General features: G+C 32.9%; 1 protein-coding gene across 1 annotated transcript; it reads left to right on the top strand.

Moving 5' to 3' along the window:
• Window positions 1-19,828: 19,828 nt before the first annotated feature.
• On the top strand, window positions 19,829-25,434 carry LOC107876166 (protein NRT1/ PTR FAMILY 5.1). The gene is made up of 4 exons (XM_016723200.2): window positions 19,829-20,029; window positions 20,453-20,670; window positions 22,742-23,298; window positions 24,376-25,434. The coding sequence occupies exons 1-4, from the start codon at window positions 19,924-19,926 to the stop codon at window positions 25,238-25,240; spliced, it is 1,746 nt and encodes a 581-aa protein (XP_016578686.1). The 5' UTR covers window positions 19,829-19,923; the 3' UTR covers window positions 25,241-25,434.
• Window positions 25,435-26,495: the final 1,061 nt, after the last annotated feature.

The following is a 26,495-nucleotide window of genomic DNA, read 5'->3' as shown; positions in this document are numbered from 1 at the left end:
TTGATTCTTCTAGCATTTCCTCATCTCCATGGTCTTCAACTCATGATTGAGTGAAGTAGGTGGGATAATATTTTTTGACTTCATCTTAAATTAAATACTCTATTTATTTCGTTTTATTTGATTCCTATAATAAAAATAATTATTTTAATTTATTTGTTTAATTTATAAAATAAAATAAAAAATTATTATATTTTTTCCTCTCTATACCTTAGTGTTAAATAACTAAATAGAATAATAATAATTAAATTAAAAATTTTAAACTATCATTTAATAAGATTAATTTTATAAAATAAATTTCTAATTAAAATTTTTTTTAAGCGGTATATCAAATCAACAAGATCCAAGTATAATAAAATGGAGGAAGTATCATTGGGATTCAGAAAATTTTTAAGTGCGAATTAAATTTCATAAAGATGTATCTTTCTTCTGCCAATATAACTCAAAATTTTAGTAATTGAGATTTCATGTCTGAAACTAAAAAGACTAATCTGAAAATGTGGAGTCGTTATATTCTATTCATATTGTATGAGAGAGGAGATCCATATATGTGATACATTTATCACATAGGTGCCAAATGATCTCCAATTAATTGTCTTTTTTTTTTATTTAATTTTCTTTTTGGATACCCAGAAAAAGGGGGGGAAATATAAATATCAATCATTTTATCTTAGTTGTCTTGTTCCTACATAGGAAAGTATATGTAAGTGGTGCCGATTATGTTTCAATATTATTGATCATAGTCTATGGATCAATTTGTTTTGATTAGATTATGGCTCATTATTTAGTCATATTGATTCAATCCATCTCGTCCGAAGTACCCATCAATATCTTAGCTCGTTAAAATCACCCATTTGACACCATTGATCTTTATAGATTTTAATCTGAATAGTCTCACTAAAAAGATACATAAATCTTCAATGGTAGAATGGATACGAATTAGAAGAGAGTCATACCTAACGTGGGTACTACTACCCTTCACCTCATACATCCGGGATGACATATCTTTCCACCAACAGTTTTAATTTTCAAATGACTCACAACTTAAAATGTGAATCGATCTTTACTCACAATTTTAAATAAGCAATGATATTAATATCGCAAAATTTTGTACCTTGTCAATGTAACTAGATATGCACGCCCGTGCTAGCACGGGCTCAATATATATTATATTTTATTTCAGTTTATGTGACGTAAATATAATTTAGATAATTAATCATTAAAATAATTTAAGTTTTTAATTATTGTTATTTATAATACTTTTTTTTCAATTTCAATTTAAGTTACAATGATATAATTTCGAGAGTTAGTCAAATATTTTATATTTTTAAATTTTTTAAAATTATTAATTATGTAATTTATAATATTTTTTACTTAAGTTTTTAATAAGATATGAATACTCTCTTTGTCCCAATTTATGCGGCAAGATAAAATTTCGGCAATTAGTCAGTTTTGTAAATAGTTTTGTTAATTATTGTTATTTGCACTACTTTTTATCTCATTTTCAAATAATATATGTTACTTTATATCTTCCTCTGTCTCATCCCAATTTATATGACACTAATATAGAATTTGATTGTCAATCAAATTTCTTATGTTGGCATATCATTTTGTCTATTTTACTCTTCTTTATAAAATATTATTATCATTTTGTCTATTTTACTTTTTTTATAAAATATTATTAATCTTTTGATGCTTAAATGATCATAATAATAAATTAGTGGTGATAGAGTAAAATCACAATTGAATCAATGAAGTAGACATGTCTTAAATGATGTATAATAACTAATTAGAAAGGATATAGCAAAATTATTATAAAAATACTTATGAATTTTTTTTTAAGGGAGCCTCTTATAAGATGTAAAGTTAATTAAAAACATCAAGAATTAATTTATCATTTTATGTCTATTTTATTTTTTTAGTTAAATGTTCTTAATTTTTTAATAATTAGATGACTTATAATAATTAATTAAAAATAATATAGTTATATTACGTTGAAAAAGATGTAACAGACATGTGAAAAATGTCTATTTTACCCTTTTTATTAAATATTATTAATTTTCTGTTACTCAAAATTCATTTTAAATCACTTGAAAGATAAATATTATGGAAATGAAAGAGTATATTTTAATTCAAAATAGATCACATAAATCAAAAAAATGAAAATATGTTTATATGCTCTTTCTTTTTTCTTTCTTTCTTTTTTATATAAAGTCTTCTCAATTATTAAAGAAAAAATAATAATGTCATAAGTTCATATTATTTTAATGCTAATCAATTTTATTAATATATAATTGATTAGGTGAAAATAAAATCTTATTAACAATTTATGTCAATTTATTAAATAAATTTTTATTTTTTTACTTAGTGCATATTGACTTGACACTCGTCCTAAATATTATTTATTAGAAATTTATTTTACTAAATTAATTTTATTAATGTGTTTGAAAACTTAAATTTGATATTTAATATTTGATAGAGTTACTAAATCACAATGTTAATATTAGAAGAAAATAATTAATATTTTTTTAATTTCTAAAATAAATGGATAAAACAATATTTTCTATATATTATTTTATTATAAGAATAAAAATATATAAAATTTATTTAAATTTTGATTATAATTAATTGATATAAATTATGATTTTTCAAAATTACTTAATTTATGTTAGATTTAGAAAAGTTTTGATGGGGCCCACTACATTCAATAATATTTTCTTCTGGGTATTTATTGACTTGACACAAATCTTAAAAAGAATTTATTTTACTAATTAATTTTATTAATTATAAATAAAAAATTTAAACTAAACAAAATGGTATTTCATAGAACAAATAAAGATGAAAATAAATTATATTTTTGATATGAATTGTAAATAAAGAATAATTTTTTAATTATAATTAATTATTACAATAAATTATAATTTTATTAAGTAATATAATTAAATATAATTAATTCAAAATAAATAAATAATAATATTTTTTTAATTATAATTAATTATTTCAATAAATTATCATCTTATTAGTTAATTTACCTATTTTAACTTTGGAAATGAATAGAAGGCTAAAAGGACCCACATACTATGATAATTTGGTAAATTTTTTCATGGCAAGTCTTGTAATTAAATTGAAAAGAATGGGCTTTTCTTCGTGGCAAGTCATGTAATTAAATAGAAAAGAATGAACTTTTCTTATAACTTTTAATGTGGTTCAAATAACAAACCACAAAATCACGTTGATGCTATAATTCTTTTTAAAGATATTAGTACCCTTAAATTTAATTTTAATACCAACAACCAAACCATGTTGAAAGTGACTCTTCTATGATATAAAAAAAATAAAGACTACAGTTACAGTTACAGCACAATGTGTTTCAATTTGATATCTTGTTCTTCCCTTTCTCTTAATTAATTATTATGCGGGTAAATTTCATTCATAGTCACTTACTTTTGTATCTATTACTTAAAAGTAACTTTTCTTTTATTCAATACACAAAAGTCATTTTACTTTGCTCTGTCCCTCACAAAAGTCACTATGGCCGAACTTTATAATAATCCTACCGAAAAAATGATGTGGCAACCTTAATTAGTTCTTAATTTTAATATAAGAGTATACAATATATTACCCATATCTTGACCCTTTTTTTCGGTAAAATATCTTGACCTTTCTTATGTGCGCCCAATTCAATTTTTCTTATGGATTATATAACAGAAGAATACTAATTTCTTAATAGATTATGCTACCTAATGAAGACTATTTTCATAAAAAGAATTTGGTTAGTATTTTTATGAAACATTTCATAATATTGCATTCATCCGTCAAAAAGTTGCATAATAAAAAGTAATAAACAAGATAAATTTTTCAAAACATATAAAATAGAAATACTTGTATAGTATTATTATTTTTAAAATTATTTTAATTCTTTGAAGATAAATCAACATGTTAAAGATAGTTTTAAAATATATATTTTTTAATTTTGTCATCGAATAATATTATCAAAATTTATATAAATAATATTATTGACAGTTGTGTTAATGAAAGCCATAAAATATAAGTAATTTAATATATAAAATAAATTATTGAATATTTAATTTTTATATTTATCAATTGAATTAATTTAATAATATGTAATTTACTAGAAACTAAATATTATAATGAAAACTTCTAAGAGAATTAACCAATTAGTCAAACAATTAAAATCACAAAGACAAACTCAATAAATAGAGTATTTCATCGTATTATTGCGATATACCGAATGCAAAAGCACAAGTGGCAAGAAAAGAAATGTATTAAAAAAATTATTTTATCAACTGCATGTCATAATTTTAGAGGGAAAAAGTAATTTTATCAACAACATGTCACAATTTTAGAGGGAGAAAAGTAATTTTATCAACTACATGTCACAATTAAAGATGAGAAAAGTATTTACCAACCACATGTCATAATTTTAGAGGATTTTAAAAAAATTAAAATTACCATAATCTTATCAACTACATGTCATAATTTTAGAGAAAAATAATTTACCAATACATGTCTCAATTTTAGAGTGTTTTAAGAAAATTAAAGGCCAAACACGTCAACAGGTCCTTCAACTTGACACCATCTTTCACTTTGGCATCTCAAGTGGACGTTGTTCACTTTTGGAACCTCAAGTAGTATACTAAAGTGTCATTTTGATACTTTTTGCTGAGCCATCATGCGGCGTGTGTTACACGCATTTTAAGTGCGTTTCAGGGGTATTTTCATAATTTTTTCATCTTTCTTCTCTTTCTTCCTCACTCTTTTAATACATTAATTTTCCACCATCTTTTTCCTTTTCTTAACACAATCATACAGTAATTTTCCCTTCATTGATTGAATTAACACACATTATTGTCACTACCTCACTCTTTCTCACTCACTTTCCTCTCCCTTTAATTGTATATCCCTTTCTTGTTCACTATTCAATTCTGAGCAGCAACATATCAACCATTTAGTTGAAAAAAATATATTGAACATTATGTTTGTGAGGGATCCATGGGGAGGAGCACTAGAGATAAATGCAACAGATTCAACAACAGATGATGGTAAGAGTAAACTTTAATTTGCTATTTGAGAAATAAGAATGGTGATTTTAACAAAAATCATGAATTTCCTTTCTTTAAGAAACTAGAAATCAAGAAATAAAAATGGTTGCTTTTAAGAAACAAGAATTTCCCTTCTCTAAGCTGATTGGAGTGTTTAGTGGCAATAGGTCATTCTTTTATTGGACGTTTTTAGCAGCAGCATGTATTCCTCCTAATTCAATAAATCTCAAAGTTTATTCTAACATATATCAAAGAATATTTTTCTTTCTATTTCTTCTTCCAATTTTTCTGATATTTTGTGTTTTCCCCTACAAATACGCTATATTTTTTCATAGAACATTTTCTTAATTCAACTAATTTGTTATCAATTGTATATTATGTGTCAATTATCATAGTGTATATTAAATAATTCTCTCTCTCTCTCTCTCTCTCAATATATATATATATATATATATATATATATATATATATATATATATATATATATATATATATAAATAAATATACATTTTGCATAGTGTATATACAAATATACGTTTTTATTTAATTCAATCATTATTTTCTTGGTACAACTAAATTTTTATCAATTGTATATTATGTGTCAATTATATATGTGTATATGTATAAGTTGTATATTAATTATTTATATGATGTGATTGTATAAGTCGTATATGTATAAGTCAGTTGTACAAAGTCGTCTATTAGTATATGTAATTGTATAAGTCGTCTATGTAGACCCGTAATTTTATCTGTCTCAAAAAATAATATTTACTCATTTACCTCTCCCTACCAATCCCCTACCCCTACCTATCCCCTACCCTCACCTAATCCACCCACTCCAAACAACCCTCTGCATACACCCACGTGAACACTTCATTTTTTTCAACACAAACAAATACACGCAAACTCTCTATTTTTTGGAAAAATTTTCTCCTCCAAACACACTGTTGGACATACACATATTGCATACACAAATCCACACACACAACAATTCGCATAGAGAACTGCACATACATACACCTATCACACTCTTATCTATACACACCTTACCAGAAAATACACACCATACTGGAAAATCCACACACTTCATCAGAATACGCATACACATGTAATGAATCGAGAGAGAGAGTGACAAAGAAGAGGGAATAAAAAAGAGAGGGTAAATAAAGAAGAGAATCGAGAGAGAAACAAGCCTTAGGTTGTTACTGTTTTGGCGGCTAATTCGACGGAAAACGCACCAAAACCAAAAACCCAAACCCCCCAATTTTGCCGAAAAAGGTACCCTACCGCTTCCCAAGCTTCAATCAACATTATAGTTATCAATTATCATCGTAAATGAGAGGGTTGATTTGATTTGTGCTTGATTTTGTCATTATTTTTTTCTATCTGAGGTATAATTTGAGGTTTTCGATCACGGGTTTCGTCTCTTTATTCAAATAACATTGAGTTCGAAAGCTTCAAATTGAGGTCCAATTTTACTCTTTTAATTTTATCATTTGTTATATTTGATGTGTTGGATTGAATATCATGTGTTGGTTGATCTTAGTTGGTGATGAATTACTACTTGCTTGATTTGTTTGATTCCTTTGGGTTATGATTTGTGTAATGAAATGATATTTTGTTAAGATTAAAAAATCAGTTATTTGGGAGGGATTGATCTTGATAAAATTGAATTATGATAATTAAGTTCATTGTTGAAGTAGAACGTGATAGTATCATACTTTAGGTCGAAACTAGTAGGCAAATACTAAGTCGGGTAGGCAAGTTGTAGAAATTGACGATTGTGGAATGATTGAATGTTTGTGCTTTATATTGTTTTATTTTGTCGCTTGAAATGGAAAAATGTACTCATTTAGTCGGGGAATGCACCAAGGTCATTTGTATTCATTCACTGGAAAATTTTTCGAAGTATCTTATACGCGAAGGAGGCTCATGATCAAGGCTCGAGGCATCAGGTAAAGCATAGCTAGGATAGTTAGAATAGTTTAGGTTTTAATTTCAGCATTTTTTATTCTCGATTTGTAATAAATTGGACTGGACACTATATTTTTGGTTTGTTTGTTTGATTGACTATTATGTGTTTTATGTGGTTTATACATTCATAGTGTCTTACTAGCCGATATAATCTACGAAGCAACCGTAGTAGAACCATGGGATCGAGGGGTGCCTAACACCTTCCGCTCGATCAATAGAATTCTTTAACCAGAATTCTGTTCGTGATCAGTTTTAAAAAGTCAAAATCATATTAAAAAAGAATATCCGAAGGTGACTTGGCACACTTGATTTATGCCAAGTGGCGACTCTGAGTTTTAAATATAAACAATCTTTTTCGAAAAAATTTATTTTCTTTTGTCACTTAATAATAAAACCCTTTCAAACTTAAAATCTATTATTTTTGGTAAAAAAAAAGGGGTGTGACTGTTTGGCGAGTCTGCTGGGGAATTTTTTGGAATTTGAGCTTATTTTTTGGAGTTGTATCGGCTTAGTTTAACATTATGGATGTATAAACATTTTTAGTGTTATCTCTTGTATTTGTTTTATCATTGTTGAGTTCTTACGTGCTACATGTTTACAATTTTTCTCTTATGTGTTACTGCTTTATATCTGTCATCATTTGCATAACCCGAGTTATTTCTTTTGCAACAAGTTCCGGAGTACACGTCGTGTACATGAACTCTAGTTGAGTCATCCTTGTCGGACGTATGGAGTGGGTGGAAAGCTATCGCACCCACTATTGACAATACGCTCCCCCGACCAGCCTTGTTAGTTGAACCTCAGTGTTGGTCGGCCTTTAGGTCATTCTTATATGCATCATATTGAGACCTAGCGGGACTTGTTTGATCCTTTGTAGGAGACTCACCCCTAAAGCATCCCTACGTACTAACTGTTGCATCTTTGAGGGTAACAAGGTCATTTGATGCACTAATTTCGGGAAGCATGTGCAAGAATTAAGGGTAAGAGTGTATTTAGACAAAATTAGAAAAAAAAAAAAGGAAAGAAAAGCAAGTCCAAAATAAAAAGAGTTTCGTAGTTTTTAGAGTTTTTATAACTTTTGTTTTCACAATTCAAAAAGATTTTTACCCTTGACACTCATTTTCTCAAAAAACATAAAAAATATCAAAAAGATTTTTCTTTTGTTCACTTTAGCAAGCATTCATAATTTAAAAATTTTCAAAAAAAATATTTTTTAAATAGGAGATTTTCATAAAAGAAAAATTCAACAAAGATGGTAGAAGTTGAGTACATTTCATATAACGAAAATATAAAAAATATTTGTTCTTTTATAGTTTTTTGTGTCAGTTTTATGTGAAGTGTCAAGTTAAAAAAATATATAAAAATTTTATTGATGCCTTCATCGTCTGTAGTTGGTTGTGTCTCTCAAGTCAAGGTTTAGTTTGTTATTTAATCCTTAATTGTTCAATCTGGACGAACTACGCACACCTGATTCTCCTCTTTTGGGAGTGAGATACGTAGGCAGCCCTTCGTGGGTTCGGTGATCTTATTTTAAAAATCTAAAAGATTTTCTTCATTCTTTATTTAGAGTGGGTGTTTCATATACATCTTTAAAAGAAAACTACAAAAAGATTTTTAAGTTTCCTTTAGGTATGAAATTAAAAATCAAAAATTCAAAAAATATTTTTCTTTGATAATCATAGGTTTTATTTTTTATAGGGATGTTAAAGATGAAAAATTCAAAAAAAGATTTTCGTCAATTCTTTTGACAATTTATTATTTTCTTTTGTTCTTAAATGTTTTAAGAAAAAGAAAAAGAAAGAGAAAGAGAGTTGATCGGTCATTTTTTGGTCAAACTTCACGAACTACGCACACCTGATTCTCCTCTCTCAGGAGTGAGATACATAGACGCCCTTCTCGGGTTCGGTGATCTTTTAAAAAAAAGAAGAAAAAAAAAAGAAAAAAAAGTTTTGAGAAAGTGTTGAACTCTAACACATTTGTTATCTCTTGTTCAGTTAATTTAAGATGGTTAGTTTGTGGCATTGTGGCATTGTGGATAGTTCTCCACATCACACCAAATTCAAGGAAGGGTTAGTTGTGTCAAACAAGGAGATAGATAGTGACATCATGGATCAAACAAAGAGTCAGAAAAATAATATTTTAAAGCAAGAGATTTTGATACTAAGGCAACAAATGACAGAAATGCATCGATCTTGGATAAGTAGGTTGCCTCCTCCTCCATTCCCTATTGTTGACCCCACAAATAGCCTAAGTTTTCCATCACAATTGCAAGCTCTAAGTCATAATATTGTTGATGTACCACAAGATGCCTTAGAATTCATTCCAAGCCAAAAACATCCCAATGCTTTCGTCCCTCATTCTCTAGCTCTTCAGTATAAATCTACTACATTGATAACACCATATACTATCTGTGCTTTTATTGCTCAACCTTCTACTAAGGCTTTGACTTTGGCTATCAACCAACGGTCGTGTTGCCCCACTCTACTAGTGGACTCATGTTTGATACTCTTGATGATCATTGCTATATTCCTGAGTCCACATCAATGTTAATTGGACCACAAAAATTTCTTAACAAGAAGCCTAGGGATAATTTTACACCAATTGAGGAGTCGTATGCCAGTTTATTCCAGAGACTGAGAGAGTATGCATGATCAATCTTCTCTTTAGGTGTACTCCTGATCCACATTTAAGAAATTTTGATCGTCATGTACGATGTGCATATCATACTGATATTCAGGGTCACAATATTGAAGGTTGTAGTGCTTTGAAAAGAGAAATAGAAAAGATGATTCAAGAAAATTAATCGTAGTATAAAACATTGACACTACAAAGGTCACACATAATCCTTCACCAACATACGATAATACACAATATGTGGGAAGCAATGAGTCAAGCATGGGGATCCATAATTTATTTATTGAAGTGTATGTGTCAGATAGCGGTGAAATCTCTAATCATGGTGATGTGTAAATCAGTGACTAAGATGTCAAGCTCAACAATTGGGAAGTCATTCCTCTCCTTACTTGGAAGGATTATTGGTAGTTTGTTTTGTTTTTCTTTCTGTTTTTTTGAATTATTTCGGGGTTGTAGTTCAAAATCTACCGCATTTTGTTTCCTTGTTTTCTTTATTTAAACCCTTTTATTTTTTCTTTCAATGAGATGTGATGTCCTTTGTCATTTTGTCCTTTGTCTTCTTTATGCAATTACAGTTTATGTTGGTTCTAGTGTTATGACATGCTTGTAGAATTTTCACCCAGATCTTAAAATTCAGTTTAATTATGAAATATTGAATCAGAGAGCTAAAGTTTTAAAAAAAGGCATCTAAGATATTGGTAGAGTGTTGAGACATTTGGTGATTGCGTTGAAACCTTCTTTCAAAATTAAGGCAATTATTTTGAGAATCATAAGAATAACTTGGTCATCCATTAAAAAGCATATCTCAATTATGTCAAGTAGTGGACGCGTGATTCCTATATCAAGAGAAACAAGAAGATAATTTAGCTCCACGAAAGCATGGGTTATTTGATGTGAGCGATGTACAACAAAAGTGGAGTGGCATATTGGAGAAGTGTAAAATTAGTGATGCACATGCTCAGGTCATGTTAGTGTTAAATGTCATGTATCTCCCGCTTTCATATTGCATGTGACGTACTTGCATTTTTAAGGATTGATATGATGAATGCATTTCATTCCGCTATCCAAACATTGTGTCATCCTTTGTTGATACAAGAATTACAAGGACAACATGAAATACACTTCAAAATCAATCCACAAGATCAAAGATCCGAGGACCCTTTTGAAGACCACACTCTGATTCAACAAACAACAACAAAAACACAATGTATTGATGTGTTTATCACCTAAAAACAACTAACAACAAAATATGTTAACAACAACAAGATGAACAACAACAACAATGGAACAAGAACAACAAGTCACGTATTTGAATTATAAGAACACAAACAAATGATTACAACATAAACAAAATGGATAGATAGTTAGACCTTGGTCGGTATAATCTTAAGAATCCAGGAATATGGTAATCTTAGATCCTTAACACTACACACAATGGTTAACCTAACTCCTACGTTGACACAAGAGGAACTTTACCTCTTTTAAACACCAACGTCTCAAGCCAACATTGCAACACAAGTGATATCCACACTTGTTGCCCTCATTTTGGTGTGGTGGCTATTCCAAACCCTACAACTAAAGGTGTTTAAAGTTCCAAGTCTTACATCAATGAACAACTAATGACAAAAAGACCTAAAATATTCTATTTATATTCTATTACAAGATAAGGCGAAATAACAACAATGCCCTTAAAGGGTGGGGTGGCCATGGAGTGCATTTGGACCCCATGAAGTAACCAAAATACCCTTAATGAAGATGAAAAAATCATAACCCATTAAGTGTTGGCCAAAACTGTGATTCCTCAAGTCTTCCATGCTCCAAGCAATCTTCCACACACGGCCTTGCTTGTGCTCAAAACGGGTCTTTCTTGCATATTTTTGTGCCCTCGGGGTGACCAAGTCTTGAGCCTTTAAATGATGACCTCCAATCATGTCTTCAAAAATTAAGGTGTCCATTTGACTTGTATCATTTGTTTACCATGTTTGAGCATTAGTTCTATTTTCTTTCATACCCCTCTTTTGGAATCAAGATAGAGCAGTAAAGTTCAAAAGTGTCGAGTAAAAAATAAAGTTCTAAATGTTTAAAAAAAAGGAAAAAAAAAAGAAAAGAAAGAGAAAATATGTCAAAAAAAGAAAGAAAAGAAAAGTGTGTTAAGAAAAATAGATCCAGAGAAGATTTCAAAGAGAAAAAAAGAGCCAATAAAAAAAAGAAGCGAATTCAGAATCAAGCAAAAGAACAAGCTGTCAGAACTACGTGTGACTTGATTCTCTTTTCTTGGGGGGGAGGGGGGGTGAGATACGTAGGCTACCCTACTCTGGGTTCGGTCCAACCAAATGAACAATTTAGAGTTACCCAGTCAAAAGAAACTGGGGCATAAGTTAATTTTCGTTGTTTGAGTCGATTCTAAAAGTTGTAAATTCCACCATACTTCAAGTGTCGTTTGAGAATCATACCATCCTTTCTTTTTGACCCTATTAAGAAGCCAAGTTACAACCAAAGAAAGTCCTTCAAATCAATCTTCAAGATTGTTAAGGCGGAATATGAGATGGATATGTGACAAAGTTTTGGCACTATATTTTCTGCATCATCATAGGGAAATATGAGAAATAAAAATGAGGGAGTATTATTGGTGGAAACTCTCACGGGCACCGTAAGGCAATGGTAAGTTGAGAGAAATAAAAAATGAGAGAGTTTTATTGGTGAAAACCATCACGGGCACCACAAGACGATCATAAGTTGAGAGAAACAAAAAATGAGAGAGCCTTATTGGTGAAAACCCTCATGGGAACCATAAGATGATAGTGAGTTGACAGAAGTAAAAAGGAGAGAGGCTTGTTGACGAAAACCCTTCGGGGTGCCACTAGTCAAATGAGGTATATAAGTTCAATGGGTTTGAAGAAACAACTCGATTTTAGGGGAATTAACTCAATAACAAGTGGTAAAGTTTGGGTGGGAAGGTTAGGCAATTTAATCCAAAATGCATGTCATAATCATTAGAGTTGGCTACAGTATTAGATAAGTTTTTCCTTTTTTCATTTTTGAAAAAAGGGACATTGTATTTTTATTTCTTTTAGATATTCATATGTTTTGTCTTTTATGTCATTTATCAAAATATGAAAATCATCATTACTTCTTTATATTTTTGAGTCAAGTCTGTGTCAAAACAAGTGAGAAAGAATCTCAAAACTTGCTATCAGTATCCTCAATTGCATAGAACAAAGCCAGGACCAGCACATGAAATAAATATGGTCATAAGTCAAAACAAAACAAAGGAAGTTTATCAACCTACAGGTTGCTGAATTTATGGAAATGACAGAATGTAAAAGGTGTATGTCGGGGACATAGTAAAATAAAATTCAATGCTTAAATCAAAGTCACTTTCCTTAAGCTGTGTTTGGGTCAATGACGCTGTAATACCCCAAACTTCCTTAAGGCCTTATAGCATCTCTAGAAGATTTAGGAATGACTTCCAAAGTGTGACGTGTTTAAATCATATAGAGTTTCCCTAATTTTGACTTTTTATCGTGTGGAAAATTGAATTATCTATCAAATGATACCCATTTCGTCAAAATCCAATGTCGAAATAAAAGATATGGATGTTTTACAGAGTACTGTCCAAACTGCTCAGTAGCAACAGGTAGAACGATGGACTGTCGGTAAGTGACGGACCATCGCTCCCGCTGCCGCAACCAATGTAGTAACCTCATTTACTGGCCAAGCGCGACGGACCGCCGAGCTAGCGAAGGACCATTGCCCAAGCTGTCGCAAAAAAGGCAATAACCTCCTATTTTGGTCCAAGTACGACAGTCAGGCCGACGGACCATCGAGCTAGCGACGGACCGTCACACTAGCCATCATAAATCCCGATTCAACATTTTGAAGCCATTTTTAAAAGAGCTTTTTGGTCTTTATCCACCCTTATAACACCTAGATATATCCAAAACGAAGTTGATAATTTCAGATTCATCAAAAATAACAAAAGCTAGGTTTGTCCCTAAAAACAAGACCCAATTCCTTCTCCAAGAACTTCAAGATCCCACCATAGTTTTTACAAATTAGTTTAAGATTCAAGGTTCCCAAGTCAAAAGCTTCAAGAACCCTCACTCAAGAGTACAAAAAAGTATCTCAAGCAAGCTTATTCATCTAAACTCATAATCCAAGGTATGTGGGGTTTGAACAAGAACACTCCTTCCGTTCTTGTGCCCAAAATTTGCATTAATTTACAAAGATACATGATTTTACATATTTTCCTATGAATTTGGAGTATGAATTTATACCCTATGTTGTCGTTCATGAGATTGTGATATTTTCCATGTTTTAGAAGTTAAAATAAATGAGAATGTTGATATTATTGTGTAGCAAGATGAAATTTGTAGATTTCCAAATGATTTATGCACGTTTATGATATAAAGTATGAATTTTTAGATGTTTGATCATGATATTGACATATGGGTCATTAAGCCCTATTTTAGAATGTAATTTTGAGAATTGTTATGCTACATGCACCTTATGATTAGACTATTTTGAAGTAATTTAGAAAGATTTGACCTTTTGGTCACAATAGAGTTGAAATCCACTTTACAAAATGAGATTGCAGACTTTATGATTGATTTTCTTATGCAATATGAGATTACTTTAAAGTGGATTTTCTTGAGACTTAGAGAATAAGATTGAGAGTAGTATTTAGTACCAAGTTGGGCATGTTACTATAGTTTCATAGCCCAGAACTAGATGCCATCGTAGGTTGAGATATTTATTTCCACTATACGTGGATAACTGAGATAGTGATCACTGAGATAGATTGTTCTATTCCGATGGCAAGGGTAGAACAACCCTAACCTTACAGGGGCTCGTCGTGGGACATCATGGATGCTTGCATGGTGTACATGTCGATTAGAAGAACCTCCCAAATAGAAGTTCCCCACTCTTAAAATAGTTCTTCGAGATAAAATATTTACTATGCATAATAAAGTTCCAGACTTCATCTAGACTACATGATTTGAGAACAAGAATTAAATACAAATTTTAGAACTAAGTGTAATGGCTCATGGAATTCAGATTATATGTTTTACTATTCGTTACTTTGTATCTTCAGATTTCAGAGTATTCAAGCTATTTGAGCCATTTACATTTAGCATTGCATGATTTTTATAGCCTATGATACTATTGTTTTCATATTGCATGCACCCCCATATACTCAGTACATCCTCAAAGTACTGATCCACATATACGTCTGTGTGCTACATTGTCGTATTATGTAGGTTCAGGTGCTCAGTCCCAGCAGCGTCAGTGATACCGAGTACCTTGGTCTACATTTTCACAGTGGTGAGTCCTTATGAGTCGAGGACCTATTTTCCAGATATTCAGTATTATCAGTAGTTGATTTTGTTTATTTCAATTTGAGTCAGTTGAGGATCTGTCCCAATGGCTCTCTAGTTTTCTTGAGTAGTAGAGGCTTTGTCAGACTAATTTATCAATATGTTTAGACCATCAGTATTCTTGACTGTTCAGACAAGTATTTCTTCGTATTTCATTATGATCTTAATATGACAGTACCATTGTTTCGCTTTATTCATCTCTAAATAAGTTTTATATGTAGTAGCAGGCTCAAATGGTTAGCTTGGGGCTACTTATAGCTTTAAGCACCGTGTGATGTCCCATGATTAGATTTGGGGCGTTACAAATACGACAAAGCAAGTACAAGTGCCAGAAATCCGAAACAAAATGAAGGGAATGAACACTGGAGCAGGTGCCTAGAAAGCCAAGTGCTGTGAGACGCTACTAAGTTTTAACTGAAAAAATTGTCTTTGTTAAAACAGGGGCAAAATTCGCTTCACTTAATTCAGCTACCTCTGGAAAAGCACATCCGTGAGTTGTTACTTATGTTCAAGACCCTCCTGAAAAATAAAAATTTACTTTATGTTTAAGACCCTCCTGGAAAATGAGACATTACTTTATATTCAGGACCCTTCTGGAAAATTGAAATTTACTTTATGTTCAGGACCCTCCTGAAAAACGAGAATTTACTTTATGTTCAGGGCCCTCCTGGAAAATAAAAATTTACTTTATGTTTAGGACCCTCCTAGAAAATGAGAATTTACTTTATTGTCAGGACCCTCCTGGAAAATGGAATTTACTTTATGCTCAGGATCATCCTAGAAAATGAGAATTTACTTTATGTTCATGCTCCTCTTTGAAAATGAGAATTTACTTTATGTTCAGGACCCTCCTAAAAAATGGGGGTTTACTTTATGTTCAAGACCCTCCTGAAAAATGGAAATTCACTTTATGTTCAGGACCTCCTGGAAAATGGGAAATTTACTCTATGTTCAGGACCCTCATGGAAAATGAGAATTTACTTTATGTTCAGGACCCTCCTAAAAAATAGAAATTTGCTTTATGTTCAGGACCCTCTTGAAAAATAAAAATTTTCTTTCTGTTCAGAACCTTTCTAGAAAATGAAAATTTACTTTATGTTCAGGACCCTCCTGAAAAATGGGACTTTACTTTTCGTTCAGGATCTTCCCGAAAAATGGGGTTTTATTTTCAAAAAAATGGAATCATTCATTACCATAACTCTTCAAGATAATTTGTGTTCTAATTTTGACTTTGGCTTTAGGAGCCTTCCTGGAGAACAGGGTGAAGAATTGTAAGTCAGGATCCCTCTTAAAGAACAGGGTGATGAAGTTGAAAGTCAGGAGCCTGCCTGAAGAATTGAGTATAGAAAATTAAAATTCAGGAGCCCACCTGGAGAATAGGGTGAAGAAATTGAAAGTCAGGAGCCCGCCTTAAGAACAGGGCGATGAAATTGAAAGTCAGGAGCCTGCCTGAAGAATTGGGTGATGAAATTAAAAGTCAGGAGCCCACCTAAAGAATAGGGGGATGAAATTGAAAGTCAAAAAACAAGGTGAATAAATTGGAAATCAAGCAACAAGGTGAAAAGTTGTGAGTTAGGAGCCCTCCTGGAGAATAGGGTGAAAATTCTCAAATTCAGGTTCGCATTCAGAAGTACCACCTGCAAAACATGGTCAATTTTGAGTTCATCTCCAACACCAAATTTTTTATAAAGAAATAATCTATTCTCAAGTTCAACCCAAAGAAAATTAGTTTTTTTGTCACTTTTGGAAGCATTGGAGACCCAAGACAAGAATCAAGAGATGCTACATAGATATGACTTTTATAATGTCATTTATCTTTTAACTTGTAATTTTTATTTTGATGTAATGACAGAGTCGCAGACCGAAACCTCGACAAAACCTCACTCGACTTTCCAACTTGGTATAGTTCATCTCCTTTTCAACTGTGGAACTACATGCAACCTGATTCCCACCTAATCTGGGATAGGTAGGATACCCAAAGTCAAGATTCGATTACAACCCATCTTTATTCACCGTTCTTTTGAATAATGATCGATCAAAATTTTATCCTGTTGTCTACTTCTTTGTCTGAAAACACTTTGTTTTACATCCAAAGAGGGGCATAATGTAGACATGTAATTTTGTTCGCCCTAAAAAATAATATTTACCCATTTACCTCTCCCTACCCTATCCCTACCTATTCCCTACCCCATCTAATCCACCCACTCAAAAAAATCCTCTGCACACACCCACGTGAGCACTTTATTTTTTTTTAACATAAACAAATACACGCAAACCTCCATTTTTTGGAAAGTTTTTCTCCAACAAACACACTGTTGGACATACACATTGCATACACAAATCCACGCACATAGCAACTCGTATAGAGCACTGCACACACATATGCCTCTCACACTCTAATCTATATGAACCTCACCGAAAAACAAAATCACACCAAAAAATGCACACACTCATCGAAATACACACACATAGTAACGAATCGAGAGAAAGTGATGGGAGAGAGAGAACCATAAAATAGATGGAGAATAAATAAGAGAATCGAGAGAGAAATAAGCCCTGGGTTGTTACTATTTTGGTGACTGATTCGCCAAAAAACGCACTAAAACCAGAAACCCAAACTCCCTAATTTCATCGAAAAGGTACCCTACCGCTGTCCAAGCTCCGATCAACATTATACTTATCAATTATCATCATAAATTAGAAGGTTGATTTGATTTGGGCTCGATTTTGTCATCGGTTTTTTATTTGATCTGAGGTTCAATTCGAGGTCTCCGGTTGCGAGTTTCGTCTCTTTATTCGAATAACATTGAGTTCAGAAGCTTCAAATTGAGGTCCAATTTTACTCTTTTAATTTCATCATTTATTATATTCGGTGTTTTGGATTGAATATCATATATTAGTTGATCTTGGTTGGTGATGAATTGCTACTTGTTTGATTCCCTTGGGTTATGATTTGTGTAATGAAATAATATGTTGTTAAGATTAAAAAATCAGTTATTTGGGAGGGATTGATCTTGATAAAATTGAATTGTGATATTTTGGTTCATTGTTGAAGTTGAACGTGATAGTATCATGCTTTAGGTCGAAACTAGTAGGCAAATACTAAGTTGGGTAGGTAAATTGTAGAAATTGACGATTGTAGAATGATTGAATGTTTGTGCTTGAGATTGTTTCATTTTGTCACTTGAAAATGAAAAATGCACTCATTTAGTCGGAGAATGCCCCGAGGTCATTTGTATTCATTCATTGGAGAATGCTCCGAAGTATCTTGTACGCAAAGGAGGCTCATGATCAAGGCCCGAGGCATCAGGTAAAGCATAGCTAGGATAGTTAGAGTAGTTTAGGTTTTAATTTCAGCATTTTTTATTCTCGATTTGTAATAAATTGGACTGTACACTATATTTTTGGACTTATTTTGCTTTTGTTTGTTTGATTGATTGTTGTGTGCTTTATGTGGTTTATTCATTCACAGTGTCGTACTAGCCGATATACTCTACGAAGCGACCGTGGTAGAACCACGGGACCGAGGGGTGCCTAACACATTCCCCTCGATCAATAGAATTCCTTAACTGGAATCTTTGTTCGTAGATCAGTTTTAAAGAGTCAAAACCGTTTTGAAAAAGGATATACAAAGGTGACTTAGCACACCCGATTTATGCCAAGTGGCGACTCTGTGTTTTGAATATAAACAATCCTTTTCGAAACAAATTATTTTCTTTTGTCACTTAATAATAAACCCTTTCAAACGTAAAATCTATTGTTTTTGGTAAAAAAGGGATGTGACAGTATGTGTTTTAACTATGCAAACTTTAACCATGCATTGTAATTATGGACTAAAAGTTACCTATATCTGAAGGGAAACGAGATAGAGGACTGGGAATGGAGGAAGGGGAGAGAGATGAGAGAGAGAAGGAGGAGAGAGGCGAGAAAGTGTGTTATATAATTATGCAAATTTTAACCATGCATTGTAATTATGAATTAAAAGTTACCTATATCTCAATTTTTGCCTGTTTTAAAATGTGAAATTGAAAGTTATCCGATACTAAAATACCCCAAATAATCATGAGAGCCTAAAGTTTGGCCCAAAATTATCCCCATGTATTTTATGTCTTTAATATCCTACCGGGCATGCTCCCCGACATTTCTTTTTGTTTTTCAGTTTTTCTTTTAAAATTCTATAATAATATATTGTTCTATATACAGTGATTATTTGGCGACTTACAATATTGTTATGCCTAGACAATTAAGTACTTTGTTTTAATTTTCTTGTTTATATAAACTTTTAATATATTTTCTATAATTTATGTTTCTAATCTATTCTTTATTTTAACTCTACTTTTAAAAATTAGTTAGTAACTATTCGTGGGTCTTAGGTCTGGCCCTTTAACGCAGTACTAGGTTAAATTAATATTCTCTCAAGCCTTTTTGAAACCGTGATATATAATGAATGAAGGAATTTATTGTTATATTTGTCGGGCAGAGCCAACATGTAAAACGGGGGTTCACCAAACTATTATTAAAATTATATTTTATATATATATATATATATAATATACGTCGAATTCCTTCGATTAGTTTTTCTTCACATTTTGAACTCATTCGTGGAAATTCTGGCTCCGCCTCTAAATTATTTGTTACTTATCCCTTCATAATTAACAATTTCTCAACGTAAACAAAGAATTTTTTGTTTCATTAGACCCCTGAAATGATCAATAATATAATGATAGGGACAAATATATATGGTCCATGACACACAGCTGTACTGGTAATAAGGAGCATCCAATGCTGCCTACATATAGCCCACCTCCTCTGTTTCAATTCCTCAATCCTTAACTTCCATAATTCCATCCACACTTGTTCTGTCCAACATTTATTTAATGGAAGCTAACAATGATTATACACAAGATGGCACTGTGGATCTTCGAGGTCAGCCTGTGCTTGCTTACAGAACTGGCAAATGGAAAGCATGTTCTTACCTTGCAGGTAAGCCTCCTTCTACCCTTTATTCTCGTTCCAACTTTACGATATTATTAGTCACCACTATCTCGATTAGTCGCCGAGCCAGAAATAACACTATACTGAAGGTCTTCTTTATATAAATTAAGGAGATTCTATATATAGCTTACATATTACATTTTTTTTTACCTATATACTCCTTACAATTTTTCCGTGAAGGAGATTCATTTTAACTTCCTTCACCATATATAACTCCAGTCACTAGTCTCTGATACGGGCCAACTTCACTACTTTGAGATTGTCGAAAAAGAAATCCAATCCATCTAAATTTTTATGAAACAAATTGATAGAAGAGTGGCATGTTGAGATTCTTAACATTTAAAAGGCTGATTTAGTCAAATACACGTGCTAGCTCGATTTTACAAGTAATATTGAATGCATGATGATCAGGGTATGAAGCATTTGAGAGGATGGCTTTCTATGGAATAGCTTCAAACCTAGTGGTGTACTTAACAACCCAACTTCACGAAGACACTGTTTCATCAGTTAGGAATGTGAATAATTGGTCTGGGTCTGTTTGGATTACACCACTTCTTGGAGCCTATGTTGCTGATACTTACTTGGGTCGCTTCTGGACCTTCACCATCTCTTCACTTATTTACGTCATGGTAAGCGCATAATAATGGACTTTCTGTTTTCGTTTATTTATGTTTCCTCCATAAAATGCAAATGCTATATATGAGTGTCTCCTTTCAGTCACGTGACTGCTAGAAACGTTATTTCATTATTTGTCATTTTTTAGCTAGGAAGCTACAAAAGGAACCTTTCACACGATTTAATCCAAGTGCATATAACTATAAATCATGTCTGTGCCACTTACTATCTTTATTGGCCTACAATTGAGTACTGGCCATGACAATTAATTTGGAGGATTTTTTTTTTTCCAATGGGACCTGTAAACAATTCTTAGAGAATGACTTGTATCCTTAGTTCACCACATACTTGGTGCTTTTCCCTAGCCGTGCACCACTAACTGTAAATGTCCACTTAAATTTCAATCAATTTAAGTTTTATGCACCGTCAGTTAATCTATAAGATATTCTACACTATCAGGTAAACTTTATTTGCTATTGCAGGTTATTTATTTTAATTTTTAAATTTTTAGGTAAATAATTGGGTAATCTTCAATAGCAGGTCAAATTAACTAATAGTGTAGAATATTTTGTGCACTGATGCACAGGACTTAAACTCAATTTTAATTGATTGATTTTTAAGGGACTGTTTGGTTGTTCAAGTAGAGAAATATATAACGCCGGCATAAAGTTTTATAACTAATACTACAATTTTTAATAAGTAAAATGAAAACACTATATTATTAATGTTACCTCTACGTAAATAATAGTATAAGGCTTGGTTTCCGACATAAATTTCACATAACTAATGCAGTGATTTGTATCTGCTAATAAACTTGATATTATTAATACAAGAATAACTTATGTAATAATGTCTTTATTTTATGATGCTCCGAATGTGAAATAAGAAATTAATATTATATGTTAAAATTGATCTTGGACCTAACTTACACCTCAAAAGCTAGATCATGAGAAGAAGGATTGTCCAAGCCTTATAAGGAGACCACCCATCTCGTTAACCACCAATGTGGGACTTTCTTCTCTTTCTTCTAACATCCCCTCACTTTCAGACCTTAACTGGGCGTGGAAAATCTCTCCCGAATCTCAATTCGGAGGCCCAACATTGGGTGAAATGGGTTTGCTACCATGTTAAAATTGGTCTTGGGCCTAACTCACACCCCAAAAGCTAGCTTATGAGGAGGAGGATTGCCCAAGCCTTATAAGGAGATCACCCATCTTATTAACCACCAATGAGGGGATGTTAGAAGAAAGTCCCACATTGGTGGTTAATGAGATGGGTGGTCTCCTTATAAGGCTTGGGCAATTCTCCTCTTCATGAGCTAGCTTTTGGGGTGTGAGTTAGGCCCAAGACTAATTTTAACATGATATCATAGCCAGACCCATCTCACCCAATGTTGGACCTCCGGATTGAGATTCGGGAGAGATTTTCCACGTCCAGACCTTAGAAGAAAGTTCCACATTGCTGGCCATCATGAGATGGCCATGAGCACGTAGACAATCACAAAATAATGATAGAGATGATAGAGGAAATGCGATCTCTGCAGTCTGCCCTCTTACAATTTGAATAAAATAAAGTGATCTTTTCAAATCTTTTACATTAAAAAATAAAGATATCTTGTAAAAAAGACATAAAACTAAAAAAATTGTAAAGAGCCAAAAAGACCATTTCTCCCATAATTAAACGCCAGGACTTCTTTGAAATTTAAAATTGCCACATGAAATTTTAGAGGAGAAAGAGTTTTGCTGGAGTGAAAACGACATAAGTAATCCTGTTGGGAGCGTCACCCAGAATGGGCCCTGCAGTGCGCGTTTAGATTAGTCGGGACTACAATGTGGGTACTGGACACTGGGTGGAAAAACAAAAAGAAAGAAAGCGAGATAAGTATGCTCATGGCTGCATCAAATTCAGAAAACTTTGCACTTCAATTTTAGAGCTTCGGTTTCGTCACAGACTCACAGTCAAGTTTTGTCCCTTTTTAGTGTGATAGCGACTGAAAATCATTTTCCATGTTTCTTTTTGTTATTTACTTACTTCTTTTCTCATTATAAGAAAATGGACTGATCCAAAGCTATAACTTTCCACCAGGGAATGGTCCTTTTGACAATGGCAGTGTCAATTAAATACTTGAAACCAAGTTGTGAAAATGGAGTATGCAACAAGGCCACTACATCTCAAATTGCTTTCTTCTATGCATCCCTGTACATAATAGCCATTGGGTCAGGTGGAACAAAACCTAATATATCCACTTTTGGTGCTGACCAATTTGATGATTTTAATCCGCATGAAAAAAAGCTTAAAGTTTCCTTCTTCAATTGGTGGATGTTCAGTACCTTTGCTGGTGCTTTACTTGCTACACTAGGCCTTGTTTACATCCAAGAAAACATGAGCTGGGGACTAGGATATGGAATTCCAACTGTTGGTCTAATATTTTCATTAGTCATTTTCTACATAGGAACCCCAACCTACAGGCACAAAGTTAGAAAGTCTCAGCATCCTGCTACGGACCTACTTCGTGTTCCTATTGTTGCATTTGCCAACAGGAGAATTGAACTCCCTAATGACCCATCCCAGCTTCATGAACTTGATATGCAATACTATTTCACTACTGGAAAACGCCAAGTCCATCACACACCAGTATTTCGGTAAGCTTTTATAATTTTACCTGCTAGTATATGATAGTATTAATTTGTACGCGATCCACTTAAAAATAAAAGGTATGGGTCCTCATGGATGTGGCATATCATGCATTGGAATTTTGCTAGCTGTCTGGGAAATTCTAACTTGGATGCATGTAATATTTGAGAAATGAAAAATTATGACAATCAATAGTTAACAAAACTTCACGAGACCACTTTTTGCTGCAAGGACCAAACTAAGGATACTTTTTGTTTTGTTAATTTTCTTTTAGGGTCCTTTTTTCTTTTCCCCAGTTAAGGTAAAATTGTTACTTCATCTCAATTTTGACTTAAGGAATAATCCTTAGTAAATTGAACTCTAGGAACCAAAGCAATAGACCAATGAAAAAGGGATCTCGAGAGAGATTTTTTCTCCCTTAAATTTGCGAGGAACCAAGGGGACCTCCCAATTTATCCACCAGCTAGAGCAGTCTCCAACCCTCTGACAAAGTGTTCTTCATTTGTTAGAATTTGTCTAATCAGTGTTTGCCATGTGTAATAATATCATTTACGGTTGGTCCAACAAGAATGGTTGCTCTCTTTTTGTCAAGTTGAATAGGACATTACCTTTCACTAATATCAACGTGGCATAATGCTGTTCGCCCTACCAATTTGAGTAATTACTATATGATCGGGTACTTCCACAAGAATAATAAGGATAAATGAGGGGCCTAAAACACAGCCCACCATAAATTTTGCTGTCACTATACCGCAGTCAAATTGCACTCGGAATCTAGCCAATTGATCCATCCCTATGATTTGCAATACCTTTACCCCACAACCATGACACCGTCCCTATGAATTGCCTTTATCCCAGGCAAGACACAAAAAGTTGCCTTAGTGTAACCTAGATTGGCTAATAATTCAGCATATACTTAATAACAATTACAACCACAGTCACGGATCATGGAATAAGTCTCAAATCGATGAGGACCATTTATAGTTGAGCATCTATCAACTTCCTAAATATGGATTTTTCAATTCATTGATAAAATATTTATGTGTGATACAAAGTTATCCAAATATATAACTCAGTTTTTTCAGGTTCTTGGACAAAGCGGCAATCAAACGAGACAATGATACTGGGTCAAGGTTACCATGCACAGTGACTCAGGTTGAAGGAGCCAAATTGATCACAGGAATGGCCATGATATGGCTAGTAAACTTAATCCCTAGCACTATTTGGGCACAAATAAACACTCTCTTTGTCAAACAAGGCACCACCTTGGACAGACGTGTGGGTTCAACATTTCAGATTCCAGCAGCATCACTAGGAAGCTTTGTGACTCTAACTATGCTATTGTCCGTGCCCATGTACGATCGATACTTCGTGCCTTTTATGCGCAAGAAAACAAGAAATCCTAGGGGAATTACATTACTCCAGAGGATTGGAACAGGGTTCCTCATCCAAATTCTTGCCATCGCGTTTGCTTATGCGATGGAAATGAGAAGGATGCACATCATTAAAATGCATCACATCAATGGTCCTAAAGAAATAGTCCCTATGACAATATTTTGCTTGTTGCCTCAGTATGTGCTACTGGGCGTGGCGGATGTGTTTAATGCCATAGGGTTGCTAGAATTTTTCTATGATCAGTCACCAGAAGACATGCAAAGCCTCGGTACGACGTTTTTCACTAGTGGGATTGGCCTTGGAAATTTCTTGAATAGCTTTTTGGTGACCATGGTGGATAAAATTACAGGGAATAATGGAGGGAAGAGCTGGATAGGAGACAATATGAATGACTCGCACTTGGATTATTATTATGGCTTCCTCTTGGTCATGTCTGCCTTAAATTTGGGAATTTTTTTGTGGGCATCCAATAGATATATCTACAAAAGGGAATCCACGGAAATGAAGGATGAATTTGCAGAGTTGGAAGGCAAAACCATAGATCTTCTTCCTTAGAGTTGGAAGTCTGATTAAGGATCATTTCCGTTGATGTATATTAGTTGATTTAGGATTAATCTCCACCTGTTTTAACTCACTGTTGTTTAAGTTAATTACATACCATAGCTAATTAATATAGGGATTTTTACATGGCATGTCATGTTTAAATAGTTATAATATAAGTAAGAAGTGCTTTTACAGTTTCATCTTCACCACCCACTCTCAAACGTTCATTCTGTGCTTAGCACCTTGATACCCTTAACATTGTTATCCTTATAATTATTGCAATTCTGAATATTATCTTTGTTCTTCTTATAATTGTTGCAATTCTGAATATTATCTTTGTTCTTGTACAATGAGATCATTATACTCAACCTCCATTCTCCAGACATTTTTATTGTCATAGAAATGACATTCAACAACCTAGTCAACCATATATAATACCTACTCTGCATGTGCTCTTTCAAAATTTCATCAGAATTTCCCTTGCCATGATCAGCTCGCATTGCAAGCTCCCTTTGCTCGCCTATGAGGTCATGTCGCCAGCCCCTGTTGCTCACCCTGAAATTTTCTCTACAAGTTGTAAGATTTCAAGGAAGGAGGGGGGGGGGGGGGGGGGTTTCTAATTTTTACGCACTCCGTGATTCTTTGGCTTTGCCTTGAATATTTCTTCACTAAATTTGTTTTCTATGCTCCCTTTTAGCTTAATCTCGTCTCCTTTGACCTAATTCCCTTAAAACACCTCATATAAGTGATAAATCATGAAATTAAGTACAAATCATAAGTATTAAGCTAAATTATCCTCAGAACAAGGCACAAATATGGGGAGAAAATAGCTTGTTAAAAGAGTGTACAATATCGCCACACCACAACTGTCACGACCTAAGACTATACCCTAGTCGTAACATCGTTCTTAGAGAAACAAGTGACCCCAAGCTAACCTATGGTATAGTATGATACTAAGAATACTGAATATTACTAAAATATATTGAGCGGAAACAAAAATTGAAACTTAATTATAATTGTCAAAGCCAATACGAGTACAGAATTGGAACACTAAAATGTCTGAGTTGCTAGGACAAGTCCCTGTCTAACTCTTAAATTCCTGAAAACTAGAAAGAAATGCTAAAATAAAAAAAAGGCCCTTGTCCTTGGATGACGAGTACTCACCACTGTCAGCTGGTAGATGGCACTGTAATATATCGATGGCAGGGCTAGCGCCCGAACCTATATCATGATATAAATCAACACAAAAATATATGTGATCAGTACT

This window comes from Capsicum annuum, chromosome 6 (genome assembly GCF_002878395.1).
Source record: "Capsicum annuum cultivar UCD-10X-F1 chromosome 6, UCD10Xv1.1, whole genome shotgun sequence".
Taxonomy (NCBI): domain Eukaryota; kingdom Viridiplantae; phylum Streptophyta; class Magnoliopsida; order Solanales; family Solanaceae; genus Capsicum; species Capsicum annuum.
This window is presented reverse-complemented; position numbering and strand designations above follow the sequence as displayed.